General features: G+C 41.0%; 1 protein-coding gene across 1 annotated transcript in view; it reads left to right on the top strand.

The window, feature by feature from the left end:
* LOC136872320 (integrin alpha-PS5) overlaps nucleotides 1–24,241 on the top strand; it is a 122,851-nt gene that overhangs the window by 85,206 nt on the left and 13,404 nt on the right. Inside the window, exons 12-13 of the mRNA XM_067146135.2 lie at nucleotides 10,932–11,187; nucleotides 20,073–20,142. Of these exons, the coding sequence (XP_067002236.2) occupies nucleotides 10,932–11,187; nucleotides 20,073–20,142 (326 nt within the window). The remainder of the gene's footprint in view (nucleotides 1–10,931; nucleotides 11,188–20,072; nucleotides 20,143–24,241) is intronic.

The following is a 24,241-nucleotide window of genomic DNA, read 5'->3' as shown; positions in this document are numbered from 1 at the left end:
AGCCTTTATTTATGGGCCATCTTCAGTGGACATTTTAAGGTACTTACAGCTTGTATTGTGCCGAGTTGAAAACCATCTGGACATAATATAAAATTCACAATTATGATACACTGCATATAAAATTAATAAATAGTGGAGTTAAAACTTTTTGTAGAAATTTTACATTTGGATCAGTTGTCAAATCTTGCCAAACTCTAATTCTAAATTGAGTCTTATAAAAGTGAGTTTGTAGTCTCATTAAAAAGATTAAAATCCTATGATCATTTTTCTCCTGTGTATACTGTCAAAACTTGTATTAAATTATTGTATGTTTTGAAGGTAGATTCAGCTTATTTTTCTTTTTGCTAGTTGCTATACATCGCACTGACACAGATAGGTCTTATGGCGACGATGGGACACAGAAGGGCTAGGAGTGGAAAGGAAGCAGCTGTGGCCTTAATTAAGGTACAGCCCCAGCATTTGCCTGGTGTAAAAATGGGAAACCATGGAAAACCATTTTCAGGGCTGCCGACAGTGGGGTTCGAACCTACTATCTCCTGAATACTCAGCTTATTTAAAACAGTAGTTTGAGAAAATGTATTCTCTTATCTTGTGTGTGTATTTGAATGTATTGACATTCACAAGAACCTCGAGAGAATTGAAAAGGTGAAAGCAAGGTTCATAAAGCACTGCCTGCAAATAGGGAAGCATGCACCATCGAGACTTGCCTGTGAATTAGCAAGACAGACCTTCTTCATAGAGGACATCAGATATAAGCTCAACCTGCCATCTACTGATGCTTACAAGGCACTTCTAGCTGCTAGACAAAGGAAACGAATGGACATCGACTTGGAATTTTACAGTACCGATGCAATGCAAGACAAATCATGGACAAATACTAACGAAGAACAAAGACACACAATCACAAGACTAGCCATTCATGGCTATCACTACAAGTTATGTAGCAATAAGAAATTCCATCTACCAAACGAGAATTGCGTATGTTCACTATGTGGAAAGTGCTGCGAAAAATACCATGTTGTGTTGTCTTCAAAAAGGACCAAAAGCATCACGCAAATTAGCAAAGAATAATGAAAATTTGATGTAATCATATTGTATATGCCCATACAGGAGCTTTTCCTATTAATAATTGATTTTTGAGTGTGTGCAGACAATTTTTGATACTTGTTTTGAAGGTTAAAAGTCTCAGTATAATGGAGGTTTCTTCAAAGTTAATAGAGCACTGTCAATGTTAATGATTCCTCCTGTAAGCAAAGAATTATGTTTTAACATATACCGTACAGTATCAAATTCAATACTTGATCACTTCCTTTTAGCTTCTGCTTTCTCCAAACTGCTATTACTGTACAGTAAATCTTTTTCCTTTTCTTGTTATTATCTTCCATTTTATGTTTATTTCTTAAAAAAAAACTGACTAAACAAAACTCACAACAAGGTACGTTTGCTGTACAGACATGTTCACGAGAGTCAACAAAAATTTGTGCCATGGACTAAAGTGGTGAAATTAAGAGTCAAAATTTGGAGGGTGTATTCTATAAAACATGGCAGTCCAAATAAAATTATTTCCTGAAACAGGGCTCATAGATCTATAGGCCCTTCTTCCATTTCAATTCAGCTTCAGTACCACATATTCTTCCCCGGCCAAAACACCCCGCCCAGAAATATTATGAACTGAGAAGAAAAGGCCAACTTAATTCTGCCCAACATTCATATAGGACCTCTTCAATCCCTGAAAGATCAATGAAAAGGGGAAGAGAGAAGAGAAGAAGGAAGTACATGTATGAATCCACTCAGTTCTACTATTACAATCAGTGGCGAAAAGCCATATGCAGTGTGTTTACAGACGAACAACCAATTTGCAGCCTGAAAGAAGATGTATTGCACACATTCTTTTCGGACATATTTTCTAGACCGAACAACCACAAAAGACCAGAATACCCTCAAAAAGGCACTGAGAGTGAAATCATGGAGACTAACGACCTGTACAATCCGGTCATGTCTAAAGAAGACATTATTCAGGCAACACAGAAAATCAAGATAGACACCGTAAGCGGTCCTGACCACGTAATTGTCCGAGCTATTAAAAACAGCACGATTTCGGATATAATCGCAATCATCGCAACTAGAATGCTAACAACAGGGTTAGTACCATCGACTTTCAAGAAAGCCCGTACAATTCTGGTTCATAAAGGAGGTGACGTAAATGATCCCAGTAACTGGCGTCCAATTACTATATGCTTAGTTATTAGATGAGTCATCGAGAAAGTTCTTGATAAACAGCTTTGGAACTACACCCGGTACTTACGTAAATACTTCAATTTTGGAAGCCGCTTTACAGCACACTAGGCAAGAAAAGAACAACGCATGCATTATATTTCTCGACGTTCGCAAAGCTTTTGATAACGTCGGACATGCGCACCTCCAGAGCACACTGGAGTTGGTCGGAGTGCCCGAAAAACTGACGAGACTGCTAATTGCTCTACAAGAGGGAAACATAACACAGATACAGACACGAAAACAGGGAACAAAACCCATCAAAATTAATCGTGGTGTGCTTCAAGGCTCCCCCTTGTCACCGGCATTATTTAACATCGCTACCAATCATATTGTGGAAGAACTATCTGAAGATTCTTTAGCAAGGAATTATGGTTACTCGATTGCAAACGAGGAGCCTAACCTCACTATAATGTGTTTCGCCGACGATATGGTAATATTTGGGAAAACACTGAATCTGCTGCCGAACTAGCCAGGATTGCCATAGAAATATTTAAGGAACTCGGCCTGGACATCAGCGCTTCAAAATCAGCTTGTCTTTCTATCAAGAAAGGTCGGCTAACGGAGGAGAATATCATCATTAATGACGACTGTGAAATTAAATCACAGTGCAACAGAAGTGCTATTCATTACTTAGGTGTGAATTTCATCAATGAACTTAAACTGGATCCACAAGCCGTACTCGACAAGATGCGAAACAAGATTGACACCCTTGTTAGCTCACCATTGCTGCAATTTGACCAGAAATTTTCATTTTTATATAGTTCAATATCACCTACTCTTATTTACCCACTCCAAGTTACTCCCCTAAACAAGATACCTCAAAGTTTTTTATCAGATGCGGATAAAATATTAAAGAGTGGAACTAAAGAATTATTACAACTACCAGCAGACGTTCCGGATCACATGGTATACATTGAAAGGAAGTATAAAGGCCTCAGTTTGTTTCGCGCCACTTGGGAAGCCAAACTACAGCATATTAACATCTGTAATAAATTATCGCTTGCAAATAACGGCTACCTTAATGCAACTAGGAACTTGGAACAAGAACGTACAATTTGTTTACAAGATCTAGGCATAGAAATGAATGATCGAGTTATGTCCAAAAATAGCCATCTTCCCAATGTAAGGAAGGTCCGACAGATACTACGAGACAGAGAAGTTCAGTCATGGACGAAGTTGCCGCACAAAGGAAAGGGCGTTGGACTCTTCCAGGAATACATGCCAGGGAACAAATGGATGAGAGATCACCGAGGCCTATCCTGTGCGGAATGGAGAGAGGCCATCAAGATGACAGCGAATGTGTGCGCCGTTTGCTCCGTGCCAGGAAGGTCCCAGGACAACACCCTCTGTCGACGTTGCCCCAGAGAGCACGAAACTCTTGCCCATGTCCTGGGAGCCTGCCCTCACGGGGAGGTATTGAGAAATTCCCGCCATCATACAATATGACATATGATTGCAACCTTGCTGAGGGATCATGGTTTCACGGTGCACAAAGAGGTCTCTGGCCTAGCTACCGACGGGAGTAATAGGCGTGTTGACATGATAGCCTTTCAACCAGCTAGCAGGCAAGGACTAATCTTAGATCCCACGATACGCTTCGAGTCGCACATTGGCCAGGTCGAAGAGGTGGATGGCGAAAAGAAGTCAATTTACCAGCCAACTGTAAACTACTATAAAGATAAATATCACCTAGACAATATTTCCGTCCATGGACTCATGATCAGAGCTCGAGGCACAATCCCTAAATTTATTGTACAGCTATGGGATTCTCTCGGTCTCAACCGGACACGACTTCACGACATCGCTATCGCCGCAATACGATGTTCAGTGACCATACTCCGTAATCATCTATATAACATCTGAAGAACCGTATTGCAAATTTATTCCTGAGCCTTGTGGTGATTTTTCTACCTGGCCCACTAGCAAAGTCAACAGTAACTTAGAAGACAAAATACTGTGTAGTCGACATGCTTTGTCCTTGTGGCAGCCTCCACATGGGGGAAGTTGTAATAATAATAATAATAATAATAATAATAATAATAATAGATCTGTTTTTGGCAATAATGTTTCTTCTAAAGGACATTATGATAACTGCTAATGAGGAGGTATTAGTATGTCACCACCATCAAGCTTGTGAATGTTTTGTGACTGTCCAGTCTGTACAGATTGTTCTATAACATAAATTTGCACAATAAGCCAGGTTGGAGTCAAAATAAGTGACTCGTATTTGAGAGTAATTGATAAAAATCTATCAAAATTCATATGCAAATCACTTAAATAGTTCTTTGAAAAGATCCTTTTTTTTTTTTTTTTTAATTAAAATTTTTGTACCAAGTTGAGATTCTATGGACTGCACGATAACCAATTTAATTTCAGAGTCTATATCTTGTTTTTCCAGCTTTGACATCCTCCCTCTATTTCTTGAACCCATCAGCCAGCATCTTCTTGTGCTCTTTGGTCCTCACCGTCTTTTGGGTTTTGATTCCATCTTAAAACCTTGATACCTCTTTACCATCTGTCTCAATTTGACACAGCCATTAATTTTATGTTGTGGGATACCAATCTGTCAGATCCTTTTCACATTCCTGGAACCACCTCGGCCTTTTTGATTTTGGTTTATTGAAATTCCATATTCATTTTGTCAGTTGGTCATCTGATATCCTGAAAATGTGTCCATAGAATAGCATATTTTCTTCTGTTGTTGGGCCAAAGTGAGGAGTATGATTGAACTTATTTAGCTGATGTGTTTTCTTTCCTTTTTCACAGAATCTCTTAATTTTCTCACCATTTTTTTTTTTTTTTTCGTATTTCTGTCCTTAAAAAAAAAAAATCAGGGTTTGTCTGTAAATTAGTGATTGTCGACCAGGGTTCTAAATATGGAGCTGTTCTGTACAGTTTTGCCTGTGATGCCAGTTTCCTGGAAGTTGCTTCCAATATCGCTGAGCCAATCGTTCTTGACTTTCACTGAGATCACCCTGTGATTAGGAAGAGTAGAATACCTCTACAGTACCCACTACCTGTTATAAGAGGTGCCGGTGACATTTTTTTGGTAGTTGCTTTACGTCGCACCGACACAGATAGGTCTTATGGCGACGATGGGATAGGAAAGGCCTAGGAGTTGGCAGGAAGCAGCCATGGCCTTAATTAAGGTACAGCCCCAGCATTTGCCAGATGTGAAAATGGGAAACCACAGAAAACCATCTTCAGGGCTGCCGACAGTGGGACTTGAACCCACTATCTCCCGGATATAAGCTCACAGCCGCCTGCCCCTGCCCGCACGCCCAACTCGCCCAGTAAGAGGTGAATAAAAAGAGGACCAGGGATTCTTAAATTGGAAGCATGGGTTGGCGACCATGGTTCCCCTACCTGAACCAGGCATTGTTTCTGCTTATTTGTGTCAGGCTGCTCACTTTCATCTTTCCTATCTGAACTCCCTTGGTCCACCCTTCTTGTTTTCCAACCCCGACAGTATTAGGTTTGTGAGGCCTAGGGAGTCCTTCCATTTTGTGCCCTTCATGGCCCTTTCCTTTCGTTTGCTGATATCTTCATTCTTCAAAGTGTTGGACTTCTTCCTTGTTTTCCCTCTGATTAGTGTTAATAGAGGAAGGTTGCCCACTTGTATTTTCTCTTAAAACAATAATCACTACCACCACTTTCAATGAGATGGCAAGGTTGAGAATTATTTTGGTCAGTCTATAATTATTCATTCTAATAATAAGATCACAGAATTTAAATTGAGATTTTTTCAGATTGCTAATATAGCTCATTAGATTTCCTTTTCATACATATTCCTCTGTGCTGGCTGGGCCAAAGAATTTCCGTAGGATTGTTCTTTCTTCAGTCACTACTGATCTCCATTTAGGGCAGTTGCCCAGGTGGCGGATTCCCTGTCTGTTGTTTTCCTAGCCTTTTCTGAAATGATTGCAAAGAAATTGAAAATTTATTGAACATCTCCCATGGTAAGTTATTCCAATCCCTAACTCCCCTTCCTTTAAATGAATATTTGCCCCAATTTGTCCTCTTGAATTCCAACTTTATCTTCATATTGTGATCTTTCCTACTGTTAAAGGCAACGCTCAAACTTATTCACCTACTAATGTCATTCCACACCATCTCGGTACATATCACTTATAATATAAATGGTCCATTATTGGACATTATAAATTTTCCAGCTAACTCATTCCTGGTTACCAGCGTTTCGCCCCAGTGTGCTAAGTTGGGCTCATCAGTTGGTAAATAGTACATTTACTGAGATGCATGGCTAGTGCATACCATGGAGGTGACAACAACGCCTGAAGGGCGGGGCGGGCCCCTAAACGGTGATGCCGTCTCCCGGGCCGTAGCTGTGTGGAGATCTTGGCGGTGCGATAGGAGGAGTAAGATGGAAAAATGATGTGAAAGATTGAGGGAGGAGGAATGATGGAGACTCTTGGCTAGGCAGATGGGAAGAATTGGAGGTTTACACGGGAAGGGTGAGGTGGTGAATTTTAGGGGCGATGTGATAGAGTACAGTTGTGAAGTGTCGGAGAAGGTCGAGTGTCGGCAGTGGTAGGAAGGAGACATTAATAGGGGGAGAAGGTGGATGGATGTGGTGTGTAGGTTGAAAGGGAGGAGGATCAGGCCGGGTGTGGCGACATGATGTGGTGAGGGGATGTCGAGACTGGGGAGGGGAACGAGAATGTTCGACTTTATGAAGACGGCCATAGAGGTCGTGCACCATTGGTGATGAGATAGTCGACGGCTGCTGCAGTGGGTAGCTGGAGACGCACTAAGTATGTTGGCCTGTTGGGGTTGTAGATGCAAAACGCCCTCCGGACTGGTATGGCGTTAAGGCGGCGTTGATGTTGGAATTCTGCTGCTGGGAGGGGTGGGTCAACGCCGCGAATGATGCACCTGAACATGGTGGTTGTAGCTGATGTTGATGGCGGTGATGATGGTTAACTGGCGGCTGCTGCTGGTGCTGCTGTAGGTAACGTAGTTGGTGGCGGTGCAGATGGAGAGTCAGTTGATGGCCGGCGTAAATAGTGGAGGGGGGCACGACACACACTGGTCAGATGAAGGGTTGATGGCATGAAAAGAGATGTGGTCATAATTGGTGAAGGATGGGAAGACGTAATAGTCACATAGGATGGTAGGAAGAGGTGAGGGTGGAGGTCGTTGTGGTGGTGATGGTGGTGGTAGTCATGATATAGGAGGGTATTGGGAAGGCTAACTTCCAACTTGGCGTCGGGCTGCTTGCTTTTTTCAGGTTGGTGGGAGCTTGCAGTAAAGATGGATAGCCACCCGGTCGATCAAAAATAAGAGGAGTTTCTTCTGCGAAGACCTGCGATGACCACATTAGAGAGGTAGATGAAAGATCCCATGCAGGCCACTGCGTAGGCTACTTGGAGCACCAGCAGTGCCAATGCACTATGAGAGACTTTGTCTCATTACCAAAAATTGATGCCTGCCTGGCCATCAGAAGATATAGATGTTGATTCCCATAGCGAACCTGAAATATTTGTTCCCAATGAGTAAATTTACTCATGAACATCTATATCATCAACATACCACTTAGTCGAGCAGCTCGTCTCCTTTCTCCCAAATCCTCCCAGCCCAAACTTTGCAACTTTTTGTAACACTACTTTTTTGTCGGAAATCACCCAGAACAAATCGAGCTGCATTTCTTTATTTCTTTGGATTATATCCAGTTCTCGAATCAAGTAATCCAGATGAGGGTCCCATACACTGGAACCATACTCTAGTTGGGGTCATACTGGAGACTTATATCCCTCTCTTTTACATCCTTGCTACAACCCCTAAATACCCTAATAACCATGTGCAGAGATCTGTACCCTTTTTTTACAACTTTTCCTATTTGTGAAACTCACAACCTGACTTTTAACCCTATTTATCATCATACCATTGCTACCATCCATCTCACAATATTATCGAGGTCGTTTTTGCAGTTGCTCACAATCTTGTAACATATTTATTACTTTATACAGAATAACATCATCTGCAAAAAGCCTTATCTGTGATTCCACTTCTTTAATCATGTCATTTATATATGTATATAAGAAAACATAAAGTTCCAATAATACTGTTTTTGAGGAATTCCACTCTTTATTATTACAGGTGTTACAGGGATACCCGTGGAGCAGAAAGAGGTGAAAGAAGGTGCCGGGGTTAATGGGTCTAACTACAATGTCAAGAATAGAATTTAAAACTTAAACTGAAGGTTATATTTTCAGAACTTAAAACTTAACAATTTTTCATGACAATATTACAGGTACAAGTAGCAATCATTAAACAAGATTGGGAAAGAGTCCAAAATTCAGAACCTTAACACTTTGGGCTTTAAGCCCCTAGTTTTACAATTTTACAAAAGGAAGAGTTATTATTTAATGAGGGGCAGAGATCCCCTAATTCAAGAGCACTTGCTCCTAAAATACAATATCTAACCTTCCAGAGGCACTCGTTACAATCACAGAATTTGAACAAAAGCAAACAGGCTCTCAGTTTCTTACTGCCTACTCCAGGCAACATTACATCACTCTCTGGTCTCTCAACCCACCATTTAGAGAATTGAACTTACTTTTACAGGGGTATTAAATACCCAATCTACTGGGCCTTTGTGGAATAAGAATAACAGGTTAAATTAGTGGCCTGAACACAAAAATGCATGGAGGCATCTATTTGCACTCCTAGATATGAACCCAAAAAATCTAAGGGGCTCTAGGCCGATGAATCAGGGGCTATTCCCAAACTAATCAGGTGACTCGTATAGAAATTGCATTACCACATTACAGAATGAAAAACAGTTATAAAACCGTGGTCACCTCAAACCAAGATGAAGGGGAGCTCGCGAGGGTACATCACTCTTTGTCCCCGATTTACAGTTAAAGATTTATAAAGTTTTTACATTAGCCGGCAGAAAGTTACATTTTTAGAAAGGTAGGTTACATAGTTAACGTTTCAGACCTTTCCCTTGGGTTAAACTGCGGAGTTAGCAAGAAAAAGATGTTATGTGGCCATTACCTTGTAGATGTACTGCTGACCGATGAAAGAGGCCACCCGCCTCCTGCTTTGATACACCCACTCAGGAGATGACGATCAATTGGCCAAGAAACATGAAATCTGCAGTTTATCAACCCTCAGGGAAGGTTCAAGACCATTCAAGATTAAACTAGCCACACCCTCTCAAGTTTATTGGTTAATTTCAAAGTTACACTCAGAATTGAAGAATAAGCCGGTGATAGGTAGAAAATTAATTACAGAAATTAGGGATTGGCTAGATTCAAAACTGGTGGAAATAAAAAGGAAATATTGCCAACCCAAAAATAAATGAACATCATTCAATTACAACAACCTATAAATAGAAAACTTCTTTAAATTATGACTTCTTACACTTTGCACCAGGGTGCGTGATCATAGCTTTTTAGTAGCGTCATCTATGGGAGAAAGTCCAAACTTCTTGATGAATGACAAACAAAACAAGTAGAAATTCACTCAGTTTAGGAAACTGCACAGTAACAAAATTACTCAATATTTTAGTGGTAACATTTTCTGATTAAAGGTGTAGTTTTCACTTTCACTGTTTTACCAATAGAGGAGTTCATTTAGGCGCTAGTTTTGAATGTGCGGCATCGAGGTGTACCTCCCGGTACAACAGGGTCAGATAAAGCTTTGCCTACTCTAAATCTCTGAGTTCTGTTTTCTAGAAATATAACCACCCTTTTTGTCTAGTCCAATTGCACTAATTTTTGCCAGTAGTCTCCCATGATCTACCCTCTCAAATGCTAGATAGGTCAATCGTGATACAGTCCCTTTGACCTCCTGAATCCAAGATATCTGTTGTATCTTGCTGGAATTCTACAAGTTGAGATTCAGTGGAGTAACCTTTTCTAAACCCGAGCTGCTTTCTATCAAACCAGTTATTAATTTTGCAAACATGTCTAATATAATCAGAAAGACTGCTTTCCCAAAGCTTAGATACAATGCATGTCAAACCGACTAGCTTGTAATTTTCAGCTTTATGTCTATCACCCTTTCCTTTATACACAGGGGCTGCTATAGCAACTCTCCTGGTATAGCTCCTTCATGCAAACAATAATCAAATAAGTACTTGCTTTCCTGTGTCTTAAATTAGTGATCTGCCTCCAATGATCAAGGTTACTAATACATGAAATGCTTCTTCTTCTTTTTCTTATTACTAAGAATAAAAATACAATTAAAGATGAAAACTATGAAAGAAGAATACAATAATACAGATTCACCATAGAAAATGACTATCCAGCAAAAAGGAATTCAATAATGATTAGAATTTTGTAAAATTTACCTTTATTTGCTTATTGAATAATATAGTACCAGCAAATAAATAACTTGAGCACCAATTGTAACTGGTGATATTTTAACCACTGGTGAATTTATTATTTACTTCTAGACCTTGGGATGTAAAATAGTGTTTACTGTCATGACTAACTGAATCTTGACAGTCAATTCTTCTGTTTAGAATTTTCTTCTATATTTGTAATAAAATTAATGATCTCCTGCTTTTCTAAGACATGAAATTGATCAACTGATCATGTTAAGAATAAATGAATGCTTTAATCAAAGTGCAAATTTGAACCAGATTTGAATCAGATCTGTAATTCCGTGCGTTTGTCTTTCAGGTCGAGATGCAGCGGCAGCACCTATTTTGCAAAGTTGATAAGCATTCAGATGTTGTGCAAGAAGGTGTGGTACGGAGCCTGCCCAATCGACAAGCTGCTGAAATTGAAGATGTGTCCTCAAATCGAACTCTGTTGCTTGACTGCTCTCTTAAGCATGTCAGATGTGTGGATGTTAAATGTGTCATGGACCGTCAATTTGTTAAGAAGACGTCAGTGATAGTTTCATTCCCTATCAAAACTAAACTACAGCAATCTGGTGAGTCTCTCTGTTTGTAAACCAGGCTGCAGCAACTCATTTCTCTCAAGCATAGGCTTCTGTTAAGAAACCTTCATATGCCTTTAACTACCATTAATTATGTTGAGGAATTAGGGGAATATTATAGCTGGTTGGATCACAGATTTCTGAATTTTTGAAACCATGCTATTCTTCATGTCACATATCATTGTAATATCCCTGTATTGACCTGGCACAGGGCGCGAGGTTACTGGAAAAGGAAGCAGGCACATGGTGAAATTTACCCTCACCCATGAAATAAATGAACAAAATCATCTTTATACCACAATTTTATATTTAAGAATTATTATAGCTTTACAATATTTTAATTACAAATGTAGGGTATTTCACCTTGTTTAACCCATTCCAGTCTGGGCCTTAATATCCCTAACAAACATTCTGGACTGGGCATTTTTAAGGATATTAAAAATATTATATCTCTGTACCTGTAGGAGATATTTGCATGATTCTTTTTTCTTTGTGCTTGTTTGAGTGTATAGTTTTTGAAAAATGCTGTTTGTATTATGTCAACTATCATCTGAGATTTTAAAATTGTTAATATATTATACCATGTTTTGCGAATGGAAAAAAGGTCTTACGGATAACTAAGCATATACAGTTTTCTGAAATACTGTTATATTTACCCTATTTTGCTAAAATAAAATGTGCATTGCAATTACAAAACAACAAGAATAATGAGTACGATATAAAAATTATATTTTTTCATAATAATAGTAATAATTATAATAATGAAAATGGGAGCTCTTATGAAATTTTATTTTAATTGATAAATTTTGTCAGAAGTTACTCAAATGTAAAAATATTGATCCATTTACCACAAAAGACTTCTGAGAAAGAGAAAATACAGTCTTCTAAACAGACAACTTTACTAATATGTGGACAATCTTACGTATTCTCACAAATTTGAAATACGCGGGAACATGCGCTAGGCCGTAAAACGAACTCCAGTCATAATGAAATGTAAGAAGTTGTTTCAAATTCATATGTCAGTAATATGTTCATTTGCGCATAAACTTATAATATATAAAAAAATATCGAAAATATCACTTTCGTCAAGCACATGTTTGCCGCGAGAAGACATGTCTTAGAGCTTACTGAGTGACAACATCTACTGATGCATGTTGATCGAAAATATCGTAAATTCTCTGATTTAGACATATAATACTGCCATCTGCTTAAATGCTCTCGTAACTAATACAAGAAGAAACACGATGTAACTACCAGAATGCTGCATAGCTCATTCTCGATTTTTAGTGAATTGTCAAACCTTACTATGGGCTATGCCCGCAGCGCGGCCTAAGCGTAATTTCTGCCACTGCGAGCTATGCTCGTAGTTAGACCGGAAAGAATTAATCAGTACTGGTGATTCTTTTATGCATTTCTGCCAATTTGAGATTAGTAGAATGCACAATTTGTTTTATATTGTCTTCAGAGAAAAATAAATGCCATGCTTCCAATGCCAAATTTACATTTCATGTTTGTCGTCTGGCACCACCTGGTAGATGTCTCACGATATTCCTATGCCTAGTTTTATGTGTCATGTTTCTGCAGTGTACATCCCATGTGGTGACTCCATCTTTCCCTGTGTATATGGGCCTGTTTTGTACCATTTGGTCAGAATTTGCAGCAACAGGTTCTGTTTCAATTCCTGAAAACTCACTTTCAATATTTTGTTCAGTTTGTTCAACATTACCACTGCAAATGTAAATTATACCATCTGAATCTTCACCTGCTTCTTCCTTCCTGCTCATCTCCTTTTCCACTTCATCTATCCATTGTAATATTTTCTGTGTAGTCTCATCACCCATAGTTCAATATCTTCAGATATAGTCAATATATTTACAGTACTCAGCAATGCCAGAAATACTAACGTATCGAGGCGCAACGCAAGGGAAAATCTCACTGAACTGCAAGGATTACAACGATGCACTGCAAACAAAAACAGTGAACCTTCACCAAAAGGCAACAGTTGGAGAGTGTTTTGGAAAATAATGAACGTCGAATATCTTGGAGGAAGACATGTGCACAAAACCATTGCGCAGTGGGACACAAGGGACATGATGAAATCAAGGAATGAGGGATTCCCTTATCATGCACTCGCTGACAGGTTAACATACATACATACATACATACATACATACATACATACATACATACATACATACATACCACTCACGCACGCACGCGTGCACCCGCGCGCACACACACATACATTATCATTATAGACCATTATGCCTTTTAGCGTTCAGTCTGCAAGCCTCTGCAAATTTACTAAATGTTGTCACAATCCTCTATTTGCAACTAGTGCTGTGGCCTCACTTGGTTCTATACCTCTTATCTTTAAATCCTCAGAAACTGAGTCTAACCATCTTCTCTTACCCTCCATAACAGAGTCCATTATTCTCCTAGGTAACCTATCCTCTCCTATTCGCCTCACACTACCCCACCACCGAAGCCAGTCTATGAGTACAGCTTCATCCATCGAGTTCATTCCTAACTTAGCTTTTATCTCCTCATTCCGAGTACCTCCTGCCATTGTTCCTGCCTGTTTGTACCAACAATTATTCTTGCTACTTTCAGGTCTGTTACTTCTAACTTATGAATAAGATATCCTGAGTCCACCCAGCTTTTGTTCCCGTAAAGCAAAGTTGGTCTGAAAACAGACCGATGTAAAGATAGTTTCGTCCGGTAGCTGACTTCCTTCTTACAGAACACTGTTGATCGCAACTGCGAGCTCACTGCATTAGCTTTAATGCACCTTGATTCAATCTCGCTTACTATATTACCATCCTGGAAGAACACACAAGCTGATTACCAGTACTTAAAATGATCTGCCTGATCCAGCTTTGTATCGCCAATCTCACATTCAATTCTGTTGAATTTCTTATCTACTGTTCGGCTCCATGGCTAAATGGTTAGCGTGCTGGCCTTTGGTCACAGGGGTCCCGGGTTCGGTTCCCGGCAGGGTTGGGAATTTTAACCTTAATTGGTTAATTTCGCTGGCACGGGGGCTGGGTGTATGTGACGTCTTCATCATTTCATCCTCATCACGACGCGCAGGTCACCTACGGGTGTCAAATCAAAAGACCTGCATCTGGCGAGCCGAACATGTCCTCGGACACTCCCGGCACTAAAAGCCATACGCCATTTCATTTCTTATCTACTGACATCAATTTAGTCTTCGAAAGGCTAATTTTCATACCATATTCATTGCACCTATTTTCAAGTTAAAAGATATTAGACTGCAGGCTTTTGGCACAATCTGCCATTACGACCAAGTCATCAGCATTGGCCAGACTGATTACTACATTTCCACCTAACTGAATCCCTCCCTGCCACTTTATACCTTTCAGCAGATGATCTATGTAAACTACAAACAGCAAAGGTGAAAGATCACAGCCTTGTCTAACACCTGTAAGTACCCTGAACCAGGAACTCATTCTACCATCAATTCTCACTGCAACCCAATTGTCAACATAAGTTAAATGCCTTTGATTGATTTTAATAATCTACCTTTAGTTTCATAGTTCCCCAGTATAGCAAACATCTTTTCCCTCGGTACCCTGTCATATGATTTCTCTAGATCTACAAAACATAAACACAACTGTCTATTCCTCTCAAAAAAATTTTCATTTACCTGGCACATACTGAAAATCTGATCCCAACAGCCACCCTGTGGTCTGAAACCACATTAATTTTCATCCAACTTCCTCTCAACCACTAATCGCAGTCTCTCTTCCAAGATGGCAGTGAATACTTTGCCTGGTGTACTAATTAATGATATACAGGTATCTCAATAGTTGTTGCAATCCTTCCTGTTCCCTTGCTTATAGATAGGTGCAATTACCGCTTATGTCCAATCTGAAGATACCTTTACCAAGCTCGATAGCTGCAGCGCTTAAGTGGGGCCAGTATCCAGTAATCGTGAGATAGTGGGTTCGAGCCCCACTGTCGGCAGCCCTGAAGATGGTTTTCCATGGTTTCCCATTTTCACACCAGGCAAATGCCGGGGCTGTACCTTAATTAAGGTCATGGCCGCTTCCTTCCACTTCCTAGGCCTTTCCTATCCCATCGTTGCAATAAGACATATCTATGTCTGTGCAACGTAAAGCAAAAAGAAAAAAAAAACAAGGTACCTTACCAACACTCCATGCTAATCTTACTACTCTACGAAGCCATTTCATCCCTGCCTTCCCACTATACTTCACCATTTCAGGTCTAATTTCATTTATTTCTGCTGCTTTATGACAATGGAGTTTATTTTCCATCCTTTCCACTTCCTCAAGCGTAATTTCACCAACATCATTTTCCTCCTCCCCATGAGCTTGGTTCTTCGTGACACCACCGGGAACATTTTCTGTTATGTTGAGAAGATTTTCAAAATATTCCCCGGGATCTATTATGAGTTCACCTGAATTACCCAAAACACTGTTCATTTGCTTTTTCCGCTCCCTTTCTTTCTTTATTACTATCTGGAAAGGTTTCCCTGCTGCTTGACGTAGACTTTCCAGGTTATTACCAAAATCTTTCCATGACTTCTTTTTGGATTCAACAACTATTTGTTTTGCTCTGTTTCCTTCATATATGTACAATTCTCTGTCTGCATCACCCCTTGTTTGGAGCCATTTCTGATAAGCCTTCTTTTTATGTTTGCAAGCTGCTCTCACTTCATCATTCCACCAAGATGTTCACTTTTTCCTATCTTTACACACAGTTGTTTCCCTTGCTGTTTCCTACAGCATCCCTGTATGCCACCCATTCTCTTTCTATATCTTGAATCTGCTTACTGTCCAGTGTTCAAAACTTCTCACAAATCAAATCAAATCAAATCAAATCAAATCAAATCAAATCAAATCAAATCAAATCACATCACATCACATCACATCACATCACATCACATCACATCACATCACATCACATCACATCACATCACATCACATCACATCACATCACATCACATCACATCACATCACATCACATCACATCACATCACATCACATCACATCACATCACATCACATCACATCACATCACATCACATCACATCACATCACATCACATCACATCACATCACATCACATCACATCACATCACATCACATCACATCACATCACATCACATCACATCACATCACATCACATCACATCACATCACATCACATCACATCACATCACATCACATCACATCACATCACATCACATCACATCACATCACATCACATCACATCACATCACATCACATCACATCACATCACATCACATCACATCACATCACATCACATCACATCACATCACATCACATCACATCACATCACATCACATCACATCACATCACATCACATCACATCACATCACATCACATCACATCACATCACATCACATCACATCACATCACATCACATCACATCACATCACATCACATCACATCACATCACATCACATCACATCTTTATTTGCAAATGAGGTGTCTACCTCGGTGGCAAATGGTACACTAAAATACATTATTGTCAAACACTAAATATTAAAATAACAAGAGAAGAACATTTTTCCTATAATACAATATTATACAATTTACGCTAACAATGTTTTCTATTAAACACACAGCTCATCCTTAATAAATTTATATTGTTTACAAAATTCTACTTATAATATCTCCTGTACTACTTACAAATATAGTCAACTAATATACAGTATGTGGAATTATTTCAAATGATACTATACAACTGGTATAACATTAATATTTACATTGCATTTATTTATTTACTATTTTTTTGTTTTTGTTTTTTACCCGTTCTGGATCCTAAGTAGCATAACGACCTGCTGCGTCTTAACCAGAGCCCCTTTTGCCACCACTTTTCAGAGTTCCATGTACTTCTGTCTAATTTCCTCATCCTGGAGATTTTCTAGCCTTATTCGTTTGCAGACAGATTTCACTTTCTCTATCCTAGGCCTAGGGATACTTAGTTCACTACAGATCAGATAGTGGTCTGTATCATTGAAGAACCCCCGAATAACCTTTCCTAACAGATTTCCTGAATTCGAAGTCAGTTAAGATATTTTCTATTATGGATCTGGTACCCCTAGCCTCCCATCTTATGCCTGAAGAATGTATTTGTAACTGCTAAACCCATACTAGCACAGAAATCCAGCAAACACTTCCCATTCCCATTAGCTTTCATATCTTCCCCACATTTATCAATCACCCTTTCGTATCTTTCAGTTCTATTTCCAACTCTCACATTGAAATTGCCTTATTAGCACTATTCTATCCTTGCTGTTGACCCTGACTATGATGTCACTCAATGCTTCATAAAATTGTCAACTTCATCCTCATCTGCACCCTCACATGGTAAATGAAATAGCGTATGGCAATTTAGTGCCAGGAGTGTCCGAGGACATGTTCGGCTCGCCACATGCAGATCTTTTAATTTGGCACCCGTAGGCGACCTGCACTTTGTGATGAAGATGAAATGGTGATGAAGATGATACATACACCCAGCCCCATGCCAGCGAAATTAACCAATCACGATTCAAATTCCTGACCCTGCTGGGAATTGAACCCGGGACCACCCTCACATGGTGAATACACAGATACAATTCTCGTCCTGCCAAATCTACCCACATCATTCCGTCATTTACATCCCTAACAGAAACTATGTTGCGTGCAGTAGTATTCCTGATAAACAGCCCTACCTCACACTCTGCCCTTTCCTTTTTAACTTCCGTCAAGTACATTTTATTGATTGATTGATTGATTGATTGATTGATTGATTGATTGATTGATTGATTGATTGATTGATTGATTGATTGATTGATTGATTGATTGATTGATTGGTTGGTTGACAATCGATCGATCGATCTCGAAACATTCTGCTTAATCAAGTCTTCAAAGCCCGAAGTTTGCAATATTTTTGTAACATTACTCTTTCTGTTGGAAATCATGCTGCTTTCCTTTGGATCTTTTAGAGTTCTTGTATCAAGTAATCCTGGTGTCGGTCCACTACACTAGAACTATACTCTACCGGGCGAGTTGGCCGTGCGCGTAGAGGCGTGCGGCTGTGAGCTTGCATCCGGGAGATAGTAGGTTCGAATCCCACTATCGGCAGCTCTGAAAATGGTTTTCCGTGGTTTCCCATTTTCACACCAGGCAAATGCTGGGGCTGTACCTTAATTAAGGCCACGGCCGCTTCCTTCCAACTCCTAGGCCTTTCCTATCCCATCGTCGCCATAAGACCTATCTGTGTCAGTGCGACGTAAAGCCCCTAGCAAAAAAAAAAAAAAAAAAAAAAAGAAAGAACTATACTCTAATTGGAGTCTTACCAGAGATTTATATGCCCTCTCCTTTACATCCTTACTACAACCTCTAAATACCCTCATAATCATGTGAAGAGATCTGTGACCTTTCTTTGTGCTCGTTAATGTGATAACCCCAATGAAGATCTTTCCTAATATGAACACCTACAGTAGGTACTTGCAGTGATCCCAATTGGGTACTTCCTCCCCATCAACAAAGTAATTAAAAATGAGAGGACTTTCCCTCTTGGTGAAACTTACAACTTGACTCTTCACCCCTTTTACCATCATACCATTGTCTGCTGTCCATCTCACATTGTTTTGAGGTCCCTTTGCAGTTGCTCACAATCCTGTGAATTATTTACTACTCTGTACAATATAACATCACCTGCAAAAAGCATTATCTCTGATTCCACTTCTTTACACATATCATTGATATATATAAGAAAACATAGTCCAATAATACTGCCATGCAGGTCACCCCTCCCCTCACCCCCCCACCTCGTAATCATTACAGGATCAGATAATGCTTCACTTACTCTAATTCTCTGAGGTCTGTTTTGTAGAAATTTAGGCACCCATTCAACCATTCTTTTTTTTTTATTTATTCCGGTAGCCTTGAATTTCGTCAGTAATCTTCCATGATCTACCCTATCTCAAGTGTTGGATAGGTCAATAGCAATACAGTCCATTTGATCTCCTGAATCTAAAATATCTGCTATATTTTGTTGGAGTCCTACAAGTCGAGCCTCACATGAACAACCTTTCCTAAACCCAAACTGCCTTCTATCAAACAATTAGTTATTTTACAAACATGTGTAATATAATCTGAATGATTTCCTAGAGCTTACAAACAACACATGTCAAACTGACTGGCCTGTAATTAACCTCTTTATGTTTATCACCCTTTCGCTTTTACTCTGGGGCTACTAGTGCAACTCTCCTTTCCTCCAGGTGGTGGTGGTAATTACTGTTTCAAGAGGAATTACAACTGGCAACCATCCTCTGTTAACACTAATCAGAGAGGAAAAAATAGAATTGGTCCAACACTTCAAGAAAAGAAACGATGGTATCGGCCAAAGGAACACAAGGCTACATAGGGCATGAAAATGAAAGACACCGTAGACCTCCCAGTCCTCATACCATCAGGGTTGGACAGGAATAAGCGTTGACCAAAGGGAGGTTGGATAAGAGAAATGAAAGTGACACCTGACTCGAGTAAGAGGAAGCAATGCCAAGACTCAGCTAGGGCCCATCATCACCAACCCGTACTCCCAAGTTAAGAGCCCCTGGGGCTTGTTTTAGTCACCTCTTGCAACAGGCATTATTCTACTGTCCCCACTCAGAGGGGCATCTTTTCCCACATACCCTCTCTATAGTCTCATTTAAATCCCCAATCACTTCAGCAGACATGGGCTTGTACTTGAATAAAGTAGACACTTGCATGATGAGTTTCAGGGTTTGACTTAAATCTTTCACTAAATTTAACACCATGAACTGTATGCTGCCTTCCTTAAGATTAAATTGTAAATTCTTTGTTCTCTTTGTTTTGCAGAATCATTGATAGTTAATAAGGATCGGGTAATAGCCACCTCTTCTTGTCTTGCAAGACTTACAGAAACTGAGTAAGTATTGGTCAAAGTTTGTTTACCTACTTCTTGTACATCAAACACTGGGGAGCATGGGAATCCTCACTCTCAAGGTATCAGAGCAATACACAATATAATGCTGGATATAGCTATAACTCAGTGGCAATGTTTATGTATAGAAAATTAAGGACTTTATGTAAGCACATGTGGATAGAGTACACATAAAGCAGACACACATAATCATGGCTGTATTGAAAAGTAGATGCTGTTGTAAGGTAAAGCAGGTAGGTGAGGCAAGACGGTGGAAGAAAGAAGCAGTTACCTAATACTGTATTGTAAGACAATAAAGTATTATTACATTTCTCATTAAAGAATTACAATCCATTAATTAACTTTCTGGCACCTAATACTGATTATTAATCAGTCATTATTGTTCATCAATGATCTGCATATAGTTTTTTTTTTTTTTTTTAATAGTTTTCATTCCCCGCCCAAAGGGCGGGGTAGGCCCCTCAAAGCGTGACGCACTCTCTTGGGCCAGGAGATGTGTAGTGAGAGTGAGGTGTGATGAAGGAGAAAGATGGGAAAATGATGTTACAGTCATGGGGAGGAATAGTGAGTTCTCTTGGCTAGGGAGATGCGAGATAGAGGGGGTGTATAGAAGGAGTGAAGTGTTATACGGGAGTGCCACGGTGGAAGAATGGGTTGAGGAGTTGGAGGGCTGTAGCAATGTGACTTAGCAAAGTTGTGAGGAGTCAAGAGAGATCTGTATGTGGAGGAAGGTGGAAGAAAGGAAGAGTTGCGGGAAGTGGTGGGCGAACGTAGTGACGAGGTTGATAGGGAAGATGAGCTGGCCGGGTGCGATGACATGTAGCAATGGAAGGGCGTCTGGGGAAAGGTCGTGGAGGAGAGCAAGAGAGTTCCACTGGATGATGAAGTCGGTAGATGCGCGCTCCACTGGCTAGTTTTTTTTTTTGCTAGTTGCTTTACGTCGCACCGACACAGATATGTCTTTTGGCGACGGTGGGACAGGGAAGGGCTGGGAGTGGGAAGGAAGCGGCCGTGGCCTGAATTAAGGTACAGCCCCAGCATTTGCCTGGTGTGAAAATGGGAAACCACGGAAAACCATCTTCAGGGCTGCCGACAGTGGGGTTCGAACCTACTATCTCCCGAATACTGGATACTGGCCGCACTTAAGCGACTGCAGCTATCGAGCTCGGTGGCTCCACTGGCGATGGGGTGATGGACTGTTTCTTCTGCTGGTAGATGTAGACGTACTAAGGTGGTCGGTCCAGAAGAGTTCATTATGCGGAACGCCTGCCATGGTGGGACTCCTGTTGCATGAAGTTCCTAGAGGACTTCTTGTTTGGTGATGGTTGTAGCAACGCTGCAAAGGACGCAGCTAAACATGGCAGGTTGAGACGATGGTGGTGGTGACGAAGTTGACGGCGCAACGGTTGCGGTAGTAGATGCAGGCATTTCAGTGATTCACTGGTGTGGAAGTAGCAAGATGGGATACGTAGAAGGCTAGGGCCTTCCAAAGTGAGTTGCATAGGAACAGATGAAGACATTACTGGGGATGGATGGGAGTAAGTTAAAGTTGTGAGAGGGAGGCATTGTAGGGTGAAGGCGGAGGTTGTGGTAGTCATTGTAGTGGTTGTGGTTGACATGGCACACATCCAGTGTCGGGTTCGGCCACTTGGTTTTTAAGGTCAGCGGGGAGCTGATTACAGTTGACGAGCAACCTGGCTGAGCAAATAGTAGGAGAAGCTGCGATTGGATATGCCCAATAGCGAGGTCAATGCAAGATGTGCATATAGGTTTTTTCATTCCCCTCCCTGAAGGTTACGCCTTCACCCTGGCCAGGAGTTTCGGCTTGTTTGGGAAGGAGTAATGGTGTCAGGAGGAGAGCAATTTGAAGTAGTGAATGAGGAGATGTGCACAGAGATGATTTGAATACCAGGGATGTGTGTAAGAAGTGAAAATACAGAGGAGATTGCTAGGGTGGAGATGAATGGTTAGGTGGTGTAAGGTTGTGGAGATATTATACAGTGAGGTAATGAGGAGTCGGAGGAGATCGAGTGATGGAGGTGGTTGGAAGAAGCTAGTTGGGGGAAGGGGTGGACTGACGGGTTGACGAGGTGGAAATAAAGGAAAGGCTGGGGACGGCCGGGAGCGAGGACGTGTGTTGTTGGGGTGATGTCTAGTAGAAAGTTGGAGTGGGGAACAAGAGGGCTCTGCTTTGTGGAGATGGCCGTATATAGACGCTCCGTGTTCGATGAGGCGCTGTATATCCTCTGGGGTGGGGAGATGTAGGCGGACGAGGTACGTTGTCCCATTGCTGTTCTGGATTCTGAAGGCTTGACGGGCTGGGATGCCGTCTGTATGGAGTTCCCGGAGTACTTCTTGGTCAGTGATTGAAGGGTCAGTGCCGCAGATGACACAGGTGTACAGGGCGTTAGAAGACGTTGTTGGCGGTGATGATGTGGCTGCTGCAGAGGGTGGGGCAGGGGTGGCAGGTGCTTCGGCTTGGGCTCAAGAAGATGGCAGTGGCAGGTCGGGTGCTGTGTCAGATTGTGGGGTTGATATGTACCGAGGACTAGGTTGTGCTGGGGTTGGAAGTAGAAGGAGAAATGCGGTCACAATTGGTGAAGAATGTAATGTTACTACAGTAGTGATAGGAATGCGGGAAAGGTTAGGGGTAGATGTCGTGGTGGTAGTGCAGAAAGAGGATGAAGACTGTTGCTGTAGTGTCCACGTTGCTGGTACGGCTGCAGCGGGTGTGGTAGACATGTCATCAGGTGGCAGTGATGATGTATACCACGGACTAGATTCCACTGTTTGTTGGTGTCTGTATAATTACGTGCCATTGCTGACAAAGGTTCAAGACGTTGTCTTCGGTGGGGAGCTGTAGACTGACCAGAGGTGTTGGATCAGAGCCGTTCATTATCCTGGAGACACTGCGCGCTGGGACACCCTCTGCATGGAGTTCCCTGAGGATATCGTGGTCAGAGTAGGCAGGATTAACATCGACTATGATGCAGCTATACATGATGGGGAGGCCAACTTCCAGCTTGGTGTCAGCCGATATGCTTTATTAGCTTGGCGACGTGCGGAGTTAGAGATGTGACGTCACCCCGGCCGATCAAAAAGTGGAGATATGGTAGCAGAAAGTTGTGTCCACTGAGATTGAGATGGTGACAAAAGACATTCTGTTGTGTGATGTGATGTCTCCAATGGGCATATAGGGTGTTCACTCAGGTGGCAGATTCCCTATCAGTTGTTTACCTCATATTTACATTTATAATTGTTTACCTAGCTTTTCCTTAAATATTTTCAATGAACTTGGAAATTTATCGAACATTTCCTTGATAAGTTATTCCATTCCCTTATTCCTTGTCCTATAAATGAATATTGCCCCAATCTGTCCTCTTGAATTCCAACTTTATCTTCATATGATGATCTTTCCTACTTTTAAAAGCTCCACTCAAGCTTATTCTTCTACTAATGTCATTCCATGCCAACTCACCTCTGAGAGCTCGAAACATACCACATATGATAATGTGGGGTGAGACTCTGGCAACCAGGAATGAGTTAGCTGGAGAATTTATAATGTCCCATAACGAACCAATTATATTGGTATTATGAATTTATTCATTCGGAACAAGTATTTCGGGTTCCCTATGGAAATCAACATGTTTATCATCTGATGGCCAGGCAGGCATCAATTTTTGAAAGTGAGACAAAGGCTCTCATAGTGCATTGGCATTGCCGGTGGCTCCAAGTAGCCTATGCAGTGGCCTCTATGGCAACAACAGGCAGGACCTCTCTCCATTCCGGACTACGAAACTCCACAGCAGCTCCAAATATTTTTGCTCAGCCGGGTGGCCCTCATCTCTATCTAGCTACCTAGCCGACATAATAAAGCATAACGGCCTGACACCAAGTCGGTAGTCGGCCTCCCCTACAAACATGCATACCTGTCTAATCCCCGATGTGGATCTGGAGCTCTCTGAAGACGACATTTTTATCGACCTCCGCACATCCGGCGTTCCAGTTGACAACATCTATAGACTGGAGGATGGCGCAACTTCCACACCATCATCGCAGATTCTAGTATATTTACGCAACGACG

The sequence above is a fragment of the Anabrus simplex genome, chromosome 4 (genome assembly GCF_040414725.1).
Source record: "Anabrus simplex isolate iqAnaSimp1 chromosome 4, ASM4041472v1, whole genome shotgun sequence".
Classification (NCBI taxonomy): Eukaryota; Metazoa; Arthropoda; class Insecta; order Orthoptera; family Tettigoniidae; genus Anabrus; species Anabrus simplex.
This window is presented reverse-complemented; position numbering and strand designations above follow the sequence as displayed.